Source organism: Oncorhynchus mykiss, chromosome 28 (assembly GCF_013265735.2).
Source record: "Oncorhynchus mykiss isolate Arlee chromosome 28, USDA_OmykA_1.1, whole genome shotgun sequence".
Lineage (NCBI taxonomy): Eukaryota > Metazoa > Chordata > Actinopteri > Salmoniformes > Salmonidae > Oncorhynchus > Oncorhynchus mykiss.
Genome location: NC_048592.1, coordinates 4,482,891 through 4,495,514, shown reverse-complemented (window position 1 = coordinate 4,495,514; position 12,624 = coordinate 4,482,891). Strand labels below are relative to the sequence as shown.

Below are 12,624 nucleotides of genomic sequence, written 5' to 3'. Positions count from 1 at the left end.
ATTAGCTGCCTAGCTAGCTAGTAATCCATGAAACGCACAACTGAGAAACAGATGTTTGGCCTATGTCTAACGTTACTTCAATATATTTGCTAGCTATCAAAAGTACGGTTGGTGGTTAGCTGTAGGTTTAGCTGACCAGCTATAAGTTAGCGAGCTAGTTAGCTGTCTTGCAAGAAAGCCAGCTTAGCTATGACGTTAGCATGCTAGCTAGGTGTCTAGCGGCATACTCACCAATCACCTCGTTGAGCACATAATCGTCCTTGTTGATGGACCAGGTTTGAGCACTCGGGTCCTCTGTCATGGCTTCGTTGGAGGTTTACACTGTTTACAGTGTTATAATGAATGTGGTGGGTTGGTTTTCAAGAAATGTAACGCGATAATTACTCCATTCGGTTCTGGGATGTTAGCTACCTCACCCTGACAGTTCCTGCAGCCACTGTCAACACAACTTTGACACTTGCGAGGCGCCTCGATGCCGAAAGTGGAATGAAAAAGACGCCATCTTGAGTGTGGCAATAGGTGGCTAGATATGGAACGCTGTTTGGGTATTAGCGTGTCAAAACAGACACACGTCAAATAACACAATTACAGCGGTGTAAAGTAAAAAATACTTTAAAGTACTACTTAAGTCGTTTTGGGGGTATCTGTACCTTACTTTACTACTTTTACTTCTTCTTCACTACATTCCTTAAAACATCTTGAAGCTAGGGGGCACTATTTTTATGTTTGGAAAAATAAAGTTCCCAAAGTAAACGGCCTATTTCTCAGAACCAGATGCTAGAATATGCATATAATATAATATAATATAATGACAGATTGGGATAGAAAACACTCTAAAGTTTCCAAAACTGTCAAAATATTGTCTGTGAGTATAACAGAACTGATATTGCAGGTGAAACCCTGAGAAAAATCAAACCAAGAAGTGGCTTCTATTTTGAAAACTCCATGTTCCATAGCCTCCCATTGCTCCATTTAAAGGGATATCAACCAGATTGTTTTTCCTATCGTTTCCTCAATGTGTCCACAGTCTTCAGACATAGTTGCAGGCTTTTATTTTGAAAAATGAGCCAGAACGATAACATCGCGTCAAGTGGATAGGTGGGGGCTCTCAGACTGAATTGTGCGCAAAAGAGAAAGGTGGCCGTTGTTACTCCCGGTCCTAGTGAAAAGCCAACTGTCCCGTTTGATATATTATCGAAGAGATATTTGAAAAACACCCTGAGGATTGATTATAAAAAAACATTTGACATGTTTCTGTGGACATTATGGATATAATTTGGAATTTTTGTCTGCGTTGTCGTGACTGCTCTTTCCGATGGATTCCTGGGGATAACGCACCAAACTAACAGAGGTATTTGGATATAAAAAATATCTTTATGGAACAAAGGAACATTTGTTGTCTAACTGGGAGTCTCGCGAGTGAAAACATCCGAAGATCATCAAAGGTAAACGATTAATTTGATTGCTTTTCTGATTTTCGTGACCAAGTTACCTGATGCTAAGTGTACTTATTGTTTTGTCGAGCGATCGATAAACTTACAAACGCTTGTATTGCTTTCGCTGTAAAGCATAATTTCAAAATCTGAGATAACAGGTGGATTGACAAAAGGCTGTGTTTTGCAATATTGCACTTGTGATTTCATGAATACGAATGTTTTCTAGTAATATTATTTGACTGTGGCGCTATGCTATTCAGCGTTGCTGATGACAATTATCCCGGATCCGGTAAGGGTGGTTCAGAGAGGTTAAGAAAATATTGTACTTTTTACTCCATACATTTTCCTTCCGAAAGTGTTCGTTACACTTCGAACGGTTAGCAGGACCGGAAAATGGTCAAATTCACGCACTTATGAATCGAAGATCCCTGGTCATCACTACTGCGGACTCACAAAACACACATGCTTAATTCGTAAATTATGTCTGAATGTTGGAGTGTGCCTGTGACCTTCCGTAAATAAAATTTAAAAAATCTAGAAACTTGATTGCTTAATATAAGAATTGTTTTATTATTTATACTTTTACTTTTGATACTTTAAAACAAATACTTTTAAACTTTTACTCAAGTAGAATTTTACATGGTGACTTTTACTTTTTCTTGTGTAATTTTTTATTTAAAACCTGTTTGGGATAGGGGGCAGCATTTTCACGTTCTGATGAAAAGTGTGCCCAGAGTAAACTGTCTGCTACTCAGGCCCAGAAGTTAATATATGCATATTATTAGTAGATTTGGATAGAAAACACTCTGAAGTTTCTAAAACTGTTTGAGTATAACAGAACTCATATGTCAGGCGAAAATCTGAGAAAAATCCAACCAGGAAGTGGGAAATCTGAGGTTTGTAGTTTTTCAACTCATACTTGAGTCATTTTTTATGAAGGTATCTTTACTTTTACTCAAGTCTGATAGTTTTCCACCACTGCAAAATTATATTATAAACTGCGTGGTTCGAGCCCTGAATGCTGATTGGCTGATAGCAGTGGTATATTTAAGCAATAAGGCCCAAGGGGGTGTGGTATATGGCCAATATACCATGGCTAAGGGCTGTTCTTATGCATGACGCAACGCAGATTGCCTGGACACAGCTCTAAGCCGTGGTATGTTGGCCATACATCACAAACCCTAAGGTGCCTTATTGCTATTATAAACTGTTTACGAACGGAATTAGAGCAGTAAAAATAAGTGTTTTGTCAAATCCGTGGTATAAGGTCTGAAATACCATGGCTGTCAGCCAATCAGCATTCAGTTAATAATAGCAATAAGGCACCTCAGGGGGTTGTGGTATATGGCCAATATACCACGGCTGTCAGACAATCAGCATTCAGGGCTCGAACCAGCCAGTTTATAATATAAGTTTGTTATTTGTCGTGTCCCTAAGAACAGCCCTTAGCCAGCAGAGATGGCCGCCTCGCTTCACGTTCCTAGGAAACTATGCAGTATTTAGTATTTTTATGTGTTATTTCTTACATTGTTACCCCAGGAAATCTTAGGTTTTATTACATACAGTCGGGAGGAACTATTGGATATAAGAGCAACGTCAACTTACCAACATTACGACCAGGAATACGACTTTCACGAAGGAGATCCTCTGTTTGGAAGACCACCCAGGACAATGGATTGGTTCCCAGCCGGCCACCCAAAACAACGGCGCCGCAGAAGGGGCAGATGGAAGGTCTTCTGGTCAGGCTCTGTAGACAGGCATATTGCGCACCGCTCCCAAGCATACTACTCACCAATGTCCAGTCTCTTGACAACAAGGTAGACGAAATCCGAACAAGGGTTGCCTTCCAGAGAGACATCAGAGAATGTAACGTTCTTTGTTTCACGGAAACATGGCTCACTCGGGATACGTCATCAGCATCGGTACAGCCACCTGGTTTCTTCACACATCGCGCCGACAGAAACAAACATCTCTCTGGTAAGAAGAAGGACGGGGGTGTATGCCTTATGATTAACGAGTCGTGGTGTGATCATAACAACATAACGGAACTCAAGTCCTTTTGTTCACCTGACCTAGATTTCCTTATAATCAAATGCCGACCACATTATCTACCAAGAGAACTCTCTTCGATCATAATCACAGTCGTGTATATTCCCCCCCATGCAGTCACATCGACGGCCCTGAAAGAACGTCATTTCACTCTACGTAAACTGGAAACCACATATCCTGAGGCTGCATTTATTGTAGCTGGGGATTTTAGCAATGCCAATCTGAAAACAATGCTCCCTAAATTTGATCAGCAAATCGAATGCCCCACCCGGCTGGCAAAACACTGGATCCTTGTTATTATAACTTCCACGACGCATACAAAGCCCTCCCTCCTTTCGGAAAAACTGACCACGACTCCATTTTGCTGCTCCCAGCCTATAGATAGAAACTAAAACAGGAAGTGCCCGTGCTCAGGTCTGTTCAACGCTGGTCCGACCAATCTGATTCCACGCTTCAAGATTGCTTCGATCACGTGGACTGGGATATGTTCCTCATAGCGTCGAACAATAACATTGATGCATACGCTGATTTGGTGAGCCAGTTTATTAGCAAGTGCATCAGTGATGTTGTACCCACAGCGTCTATTAAAACCTTCCCCAACCACAAACATTGGATTGATTGCAGCATTCGCACAAAAAAGAAAGCTCGAACCACTGCTTTTAATCAGGGCAAGGTGACCGGAAACAAGACCGAATACAAACAGTGTAGCTATTCCCTCCGCAAGGCTATCAAACAAGCTAAGTGTCATTATAGAGAAAAAGTAGCGTTGCAATTCAACAGCTCATGTTGTACTCTGTACCATCTTCTGCATCTTGCCTATGCCGTTCGGCCATCGCTCACTCATTAATCTTTATGTACATATTCTTATTTATTCCTTTACACTTGTGTGTAAAAAGTAGTTGTTGTAAAATTGTTAGATTACTTGTTAAATATTACTGCATGGTCGGAACTAGAAGCACAAGCATTTCCTTACACTAGCATTAACATCTGCTAACCATGTGTATGTGACAAATATAATTTGATTTGGTATATTGGCAATATGCCACCCCCTCTAATGCCTTATTGCGTAATTATAGAATCTTGTGTGTGCTGAATTAGCATGTTGTGTTTACAATTCGACGTTGGTGATAAGGCATTATTTGTTTGACTGTGTCATGTATAATCCCTCTCCGGCCTCTTGGTTATCATGCTGCTGATTATCCCGCACACCAGTCACCATCGTGCAGCGTTTTGAGCGTACATTTTCCTTTTTATTAGAACGTCACCGACAAAAACAATAAACAATACAAAATGACTGTGAAGCTTAACAGGGCTATGATGCCTCTAACAAAGTTAACTTCCAACGAAACCAACAGGGGGAAAGGCTGCCTAAGTATGATTCCCAATCAGAGACAACGATAGACAGCTGTCCCTGATTGAGAACCATACCTGGCCAAACACAAAGAAATAGAAAACATTGAAAATCAGAACATAGAATGCCCACCCAAATCACACCCTGACCAAACCAAAATAGAGACATCAAAAGACTCTCTCAGGTCAGGGCGTGACACCCTATATCTGTCACTCCCTTTAATTTGTTCCTCAAGTGTTATTGACTCTGTTTTCATGTTGGTGCGTTGTTTGGGTTTCGTGTTCATTGTTGCTTTTATTCATTAAAACCTCATATGGCCAAGCGGCAGTGTTCGGAAGTTCGGATGACTGACGTGCCCAAAGTAAACTGCCTGTTATTTAGGCCCAGAAGCTAGGATATGCATATAATCAGTAGCATTGTATAGAAAGCACTGAAGTTTCTAGAACTGTTAAAATAATGTCTGTGAGTATACCATAACTGATATGGCAGGCAAAAACCAGAGGGAAATCCATCCGGAAAAGTGTATTTTGAGGTCACAGGCCATTTCAATGCTAGCCTATGGGATTTACAAATAACTAGGACACATGTTGCAGTTGCTATAGAACAGTTTGCAGTTCCCAGCTTCCACTAGATGTCACAGTCTTTAGAAAGGGTTTCAGGCTTGTTGTTCCTTTTATCCAGGTGGGAAAGGGCAGTGTTGAGTGCAATAGAGATTGCATCATCTGTGGATCTGTTGGGGCGGTATGCAAATTGGAGTGGGTCTATGTTTTCTGGGAAAATGTTGTTGATGTGAGCCATGACCAGCCTCTCAAAGCACTTGTCAGTGAAGACTTGCCAATTGGTCAGCACATGCTCGGAACACACGTCCTGCTAATCCGTCTGGCCCTGCGGCCTTGTGAATGTTGACCTGTTTAAAGGTCTTACTCACATCGGCTACAGAGAGCGTGATCACACAGTCGTCTGTAACAGCTGATGCTCTCATGCATGTTTCACTGTTACTTGCCTCGAAGTGAGTAGTAGTAATTTAGTTTGTCTGGTGGTTTCGTGTCACTGAGCAGCTCGTGGCTGTGCTTCCCTTTGTAGTCTGTAAAGGTTTGCAAGCCCTGCCACATTTGACGAGCATCGGAGCCAGTGTAGTATGATTCAATCTTAGTCCTGTTGTCACGGAACTGTCATTACACACACCTGGTCCCTATTCCCTTTGATTGGTAATTGTATAAGTGTGCCTTTTGTTTACCATCGTCCTGTCGAGTACTATGTTGTTTTGGCTTCCGTGCCACGTATATTGTGCAGATGATTACGGGTCTCGTACCGTGTGATAGTCATTGTTCGCTGGTGTTATTTATTCAAGGTACTCCTTGCTATTTTGTTTGGGTTTCCACCTGTGTTTTGCATACGTGTTTGTTTGGTTTTCATCCCCATGCCTTCACACGGCATGCTGTAATTTGGGTGAAATAAAAAAACTATTACGCATTCCTGCTCTTGTATCCCGATCTCTTTATATCAACATGACACCTGTATTGAAGCTTTGCCTGTTTGATGGTTCGGTGGGGGGCATAGTGGATTTCCTATAAGTGTCATGACATTGCCCTGTTGGTGAGGTTTATGACCCTCATAAATACCTTTACCCTTTTCCTCTCTCTACTCTACAGATTTGACTCTTGGAAAGCAGTTTGTTAACATCGAGAGAGTCTGGTAACATCAAAGGGGTGGGGAACGGAACCATATTTCGGTAATCCAACCAGTTGAAAATATCCATTGGTACTTGAAGAATACGATGTCAGATCAGTTGTGTTCTGAGACATTATTACTGATAATAGGATGACATAAACTGTATCTTGGAAAGTCTACACATTCTAGTTATCAGATTCACATGGAATTGTTGTGCAATTTAAATGTTTAAATATGAAACTATTTGTGAAAAAATTTAATGTAATTTTAGCTTCTAAATGAGGGAATTGTTTTCATGAAGTAAACTCTGCTCACTCAGTGGCCCCACCCAAGTGAACAGATATTGGTTTTGAACTACAAATCACGACCTTCTCTCCACCACTACAAAAGCCACGTTGACGAAAAGTCAAGCATGTGTTGCCGATGACGTGAGGACTGCTGTCCATACGTTTTAAATGGCTAATATCAACTACAGAACTAAGCGAACCTCAGTGTGAGCTCTGGTTGCGAATGGTTGAACGACTTGTCGTGGTAATTTCCTGTATTACTAAATGAGGAGAGTTTACAAACTTCACCATAGCCCTTTGACTCTCAAAACAATTCAGTGTCTATAAATGAATTCCGAGAGTGCTTACAAAAGAATACTTAGTATCTTTTATAGCCAAGATCCACCCCTCTCAACTCACATGACGAACCACAGATCTTAGGAACTTCACAAATGGCCTTTTACTTGAGAGAGGAGTATCCCATAGCCAGATAGCATTAGCTATAAATTATTGTTCAGTTTGGTCTCTTAGACGAGGTTCTACTTCTCGTTCTTGGTACTTCATAGTACCAAAACATTACCTCATCCAATGGCATATATCAATTGTCAATTCTAGATACTTCCATCTCAAATACACCCCTTTCTGGACAAGCTCATGGAGGGGAGTGAGCCTCTAGGTCATATACTAGGTCAAGATAAGTTTCAACATCAGAGGGGACATACAATGGTTCCAGACACTGATATACTCCTCCCCCCAATGGGAAAAGGAGGGAGTGACTGGAGTACAGACATTGTGGAGCCCTTCACATGGTTTAACAGATACATTCACATATGAAGACAATCCTGACCTCTCCCTTCTCTGGGCCCCAAGTGACTATCTCACATAAGCATATTATGAAAGTAAATAAAACATCTTATTTATCAATGTTAACTAACTCATTCTGATTCAGCTACGACCGACTACAACCTAACAAAATTAACATTGCGTTCCCGGTGATGTGAGGACTGATGTCTATACATTTAAAAGGGTGAATTTCAACATGGAGGTGACGATCGACACGCTGGAAGGATGAATTTCGACTATACCAACCAGAATATAGCATGAGCTTATAGTATGGCAACTTGGTATGAACTTTGAACTCTTATTCATTTAAAGAAGTGATACATCCTAGACGCCGAGTTAGCAGCAGCAGCTGTAAACGTGGGCTCGGAAAGAACGGACAATCTTCAGAAAGATAGGGTACTACAATGGATCCATTCTACCACAAGACATATTCTTCAAAGGACAAGAGAGATCTCTGTTGGGCAACCCAGCCTTCCATCTACAACCAATCTATCGAAGCGCAGCTCAGAGTAAATATTTCTTACATTTTCCTTTTCCAAATGGGCAGTTATTTAGAATGCATAAGATTCTGTATTTACGATAGCATAGCTTCATAAGGTCCAATAGAGACTAAATTATTTTGTTCCTCAGTCTTCCAGCGCTTTCATTCAAACCCAACCCCCTTTCTTTGTGTAACCAGCCATCATATTGGTTCTGTCCATTCAGGACGCTTTCTTGTATGACATAATTAGTCATCAATGTATGATCCATCCTGTGTATATGTAATTCTTTGTGATTATTTAGGTATTTAGTAAATAAATAATTAAAACACATTTTGTATTGCTGATTCAACTTGTTAGCCAGGGTTCGTGAAGATAACCAAGAATTTTACGACATTCAGATGAGACTGAATGAGGTGACAATTAATAATTGACTGCTATTGATATAAAAGATGACCCGATCTTTAAGAGTTTTTTTCGGAAGACAACAGCTCTATAAACATTATTCCATGGACATATTTAGCAAGGTCTTTAATCAGCCGTATCCAATACCAGGTGAATCAAAATCATTCATTATAGCAAGCAGGGTTCGGATTTTCACCCTCCAGACATTATTTCCTAAAGGTCAAAATTATGAAATGCCTATGTATGTTATGTTGTAAATTAGAACATTAATTATGCCCCTATTTTAGATTACTATGATGTTTTTTTACACTGTACCCAATGATTCATGAAAATTTGTTTGGTAGGTCATGTCCTCATTGTGGTTTTGCAGACATGTTTGATACGTTTTATGTACACACATTATTCGAATATTCATGAAATGCATATTGTTATATTTGGTAGCACTTATTTGTTTTTCCTTCACCTCCTACCCCTTTCGATGCATGGAATGGATGTGGCTGTGACTTGGTCTACATAAGGGTGCTAATTTAAAAAACTCACAAAAGCTCTGACGATGGCCGTGAGGCCGATACATAAGGCTTATTAAAGATCAGTGATACGATCAAGAGCCGTGTGCGGGTTCCTTCTTCTTTTTCCTCATCTTATCCGGGTGTTGCCATGCACTGCAAAAAAGATAGCTCAGATGTGCGAGTGCCTTCTGAATTTTGAATTTGACTTTACAAACAACAAGAGGGCTTAACAGGAGTCTATTTCTTCGGAGCCTAGACCTATATAAAATAACTTAATTGGCTGAGATAGGCTATGAGGCTTAACAGCCTAAGAAGTAGGATTTATTAGGCCAACTTACAATTGCAACTGATCAAAAATGTAGCCTCCTACATAAAACAATCATTTTAAAGAAGAAAAGTCTGCACGTTCAAACTTAAACAATGTAACTAAAAAGAAAGCGCACATTTGCAATTCCCAAACTCTAAAAGTAATTGGAAAAGTAGATACAAATGATGTATGACATTGTGGTTACAATAAAGAATGTAGCCCATCATGCAAATGATTCCTGTTAGCAGGACAAAATACTTTTTATAGCCCGGCTACTGTTGTGAAAATCCCTCAGCTTGCCATGTATTCGATGCTTAAGTACTCTAAAGTGTTACATTTCTAACTCAAAACAGCATTTCTTCATCAACATCTTTAGGCTTTCATTAATCTTCTTGATCTTCTTTCTTTTTTTCTGTAGCAATTTTGAGAAAATTGCTCAAGGTCAGCGGTTGATTCGTCTGTGAAGATGACGTTATTGAATGTCTCACCAGCTTTGATCCATACCTGGGCTTGGACGCAAAGTTCTTTGTTTGTCAGATGAATCATTGGGTTGAAACTACAGAACACTACAAAACAAGCGAACACACATGGTTAATATTCTGAGAATTAAAATAAATAAATATATATACAGTGCCTTGCGAAGGTATTCGGCCCCCTTGAACTTTGCGACCTTTTGCCACATTTCAGGCTTCAAACATAAAGATATAAAACTGTATTTTTTTGTGAAGAATCAACAACAAGTGGGACACAATCATGAAGTGGAACGACATTTATTGAATATTTCAAACTTTTTTATCAAATCAAAAACTGAAAAATTGGGCGTGCAAAATTATTCAGCCCCCTTAAGTTAATACTTTGTAGCGCCACCTTTTGCTGCGATTACAGCTGTAAGTCGCTTGGGGTATGTCTCTATCAGTTTTGCACATCGAGAGGCCGAATTTTTTTCCCATTCCTCCTTGCAAAACAGCTCGAGCTCAGTGAGGTTGGATCGAGAGCATTTGTGAACAGCAGTTTTCAGTTCTTTCCACAGATTCTCGATTGGATTCAGGTCTGGACTTTGACTTGGCCATTCTAACACCTGGATATGTTTATTTTTGAACCATTCCATTGTAGATTTTGCTTTATGTTTTGGATCATTGTCTTGTTGGAAGACAAATCTCCGTCCCAGTCTCAGGTCTTTTGCAGACTCCATCAGGTTTTCTTCCAGAATGGTCCTGTATTTGGCTCCATCCATCTTCCCATCAATTTTAACCATCTTCCCTGTCCCTGCTGAAGAAAAGCAGGCCAAAACCATGATGCTGCCACCACCATGTTTGACAATGGGGATGGTGTGTTCAGGGTGATGAGCTGTGTTGCTTTTACGCCAAACATAACGTTTTGCGTGGTTGCCAAAAAGTTCAATTTTGGTTTCATCTGACCAGAGCACCTTCTTCCACATGTTTGGTGTGTCTCCCAGGTGGCTTGTGGCAAACTTTAAACAACACTTTTTATGGATATCCTTAAGAAATGGCTTTCTTCTTGCCACTCTTCCATAAAGGCCAGATTTGTGCAATATACGACGTGCAAACTTCAACTATGACAGACAAAATGTGACAAAAAAAATCACATTGTAGGACTTTTAATGAATTTATTTGCAAATTATAGTGGAAAATAAGTATTTGGTCGATAACAAAAGTTCATCTCAATACTTTGTTATATACCCTTCGTTGGCAAAGACAGACAGAGGTCAAGCGTTTTCTGTAAGTCTTCACAAGGTTTTCACACACTGTTGCTGGTATTTTGGTCCATTCCTCCATGCAGATCTCCTCTAGAGCAGTGATGTTTTGGGGCTCTTGCTGGGCAACACAGACTTTCAACTCCCTCCAAAGATTTTCTATGGGGTTGAGATCTGGAGACTGTCTAGGCCACTCCAGGACCTTGAAATGCTTCTTACGAAGCCACTCCTTCGTTGCCCGGGCGGTGTGTTTGGGATCATTGTCATGCTGAAAGACCCAGCCACGTTTCATCTTCAATGCCTTTGCTGATGGAGGGAGGTTTTCACTCAAAATCTTACGATACATGGCCCCATTCATTCTTTCCTTTACACGGATCAGTCGTTCTGGTCCCTTTGCAGAAAAACAGCCCCAAAGCATGATGTTTCCACCCCCATGCTTCACAGTAGGTATGGTGTTATTTGGATGCAACTCAGCATTCTTTGTCCTACAAACACAATGAGTTGAGTTTTTACCAAAAAGTTATATTTTGGTTTCATCTGACCATATGACATTCTCCCAATCTTCTTCTGGATCATCCAAATGCTCTCTAGCAAACTTCAGACGGGCCCGGACATGTACTAGCTTAAGCAGAGGGACACGTCTGGCACTGCAGGATTTGAGTCCCTGGCGGCGTAGTGTGTTACTGATGGTAGGCTTTGTTACTTAGGTCCCAGCTCTCTGCAGGTCATTCACTAGGTCCCCCCGTGTGGTTCTGGGATTTTTGCTCACCGTTCTTGTGATCATTTTGACCCCACGGGGTGAGATCTTGCGTGGAGCCCCAGATCATGGGAGATTATCAGTGGTCTTGTATGTCTTCCATTTCCTAATAATTGCTCCCACAGTTGATTTCTTCAATCCAAGCTGCTTACCTATTGCAGATTCAGTCTTTCCAGCCTGGTGCAGGTCTACAATTTTGTTTCTGGTGTCCTTTGACAGCTCTTTGGTCTTGGCCATAGTGGAGTTTGGAGTGTGACTGTTTGAGGTTGTGGACAGGTGTCTTTTATACTGATAACAAGTTCAAACAGGTGCCATTAATACAGGTAACGAGTGGAGTACAGAGGAACCTCTTAAAGAAGAAGTTACAGGTCTGTGAGAGCCAGAAATCTTGCTTGTTTGTAGGTGACCAAATACTTATTTTCCAACATAATTTGCAAATAAATTCATAAAAAATCCTACAATGTGATTTTCTGGATTTTGTCTTCTCATTTTGTCTGTCATAGTTGAAGTGTACCTATGATGAAAATTACAGGCCTCTCTCATCTTTTTAAGTGGGAGAACTTGCACAATTGGTGGCTGACTAAATACTTTTTTGCCCCACTGTATCGTCCTACTGCCCAGCCGTAATATATTATCGTTTTTAATGTCCCATTGGTAGGATATACATGCTCGTAGTTTGTCTATTTTATTATCGATTGATTGTAAGTTGGCTAATAGTACCGATGGTAAAGGTAGATTACCCTCTCAGCGACGGATCCTTACAAGGCACCCGGACCGTCGTCCACGATACCTTCCTCTTTTCCTCCTGCTAATGACAAGTGTCTGGGGGAAATTTTC

At 40.6% G+C, this 12,624-nt stretch overlaps 1 protein-coding gene across 2 annotated transcripts in view; it reads right to left on the bottom strand.

The window, feature by feature from the left end:
- LOC110508375 (serine/threonine-protein kinase OSR1) overlaps positions 1-462 on the bottom strand; it is a 31,039-nt gene extending 30,577 nt beyond the window's left edge. For both annotated transcript variants that reach the window (XR_002471295.2, XM_021588872.2), the window contains exon 1: positions 232-462. Coding sequence is in view for 1 of the 2 variants with exons in the window: in XM_021588872.2 (XP_021444547.1) it covers positions 232-301 (70 nt within the window). In the remaining variant the exon portion in view is untranslated. The remainder of the gene's footprint in view (positions 1-231) is intronic.
- Between the last annotated feature and the right edge of the window lie 12,162 nt (positions 463-12,624).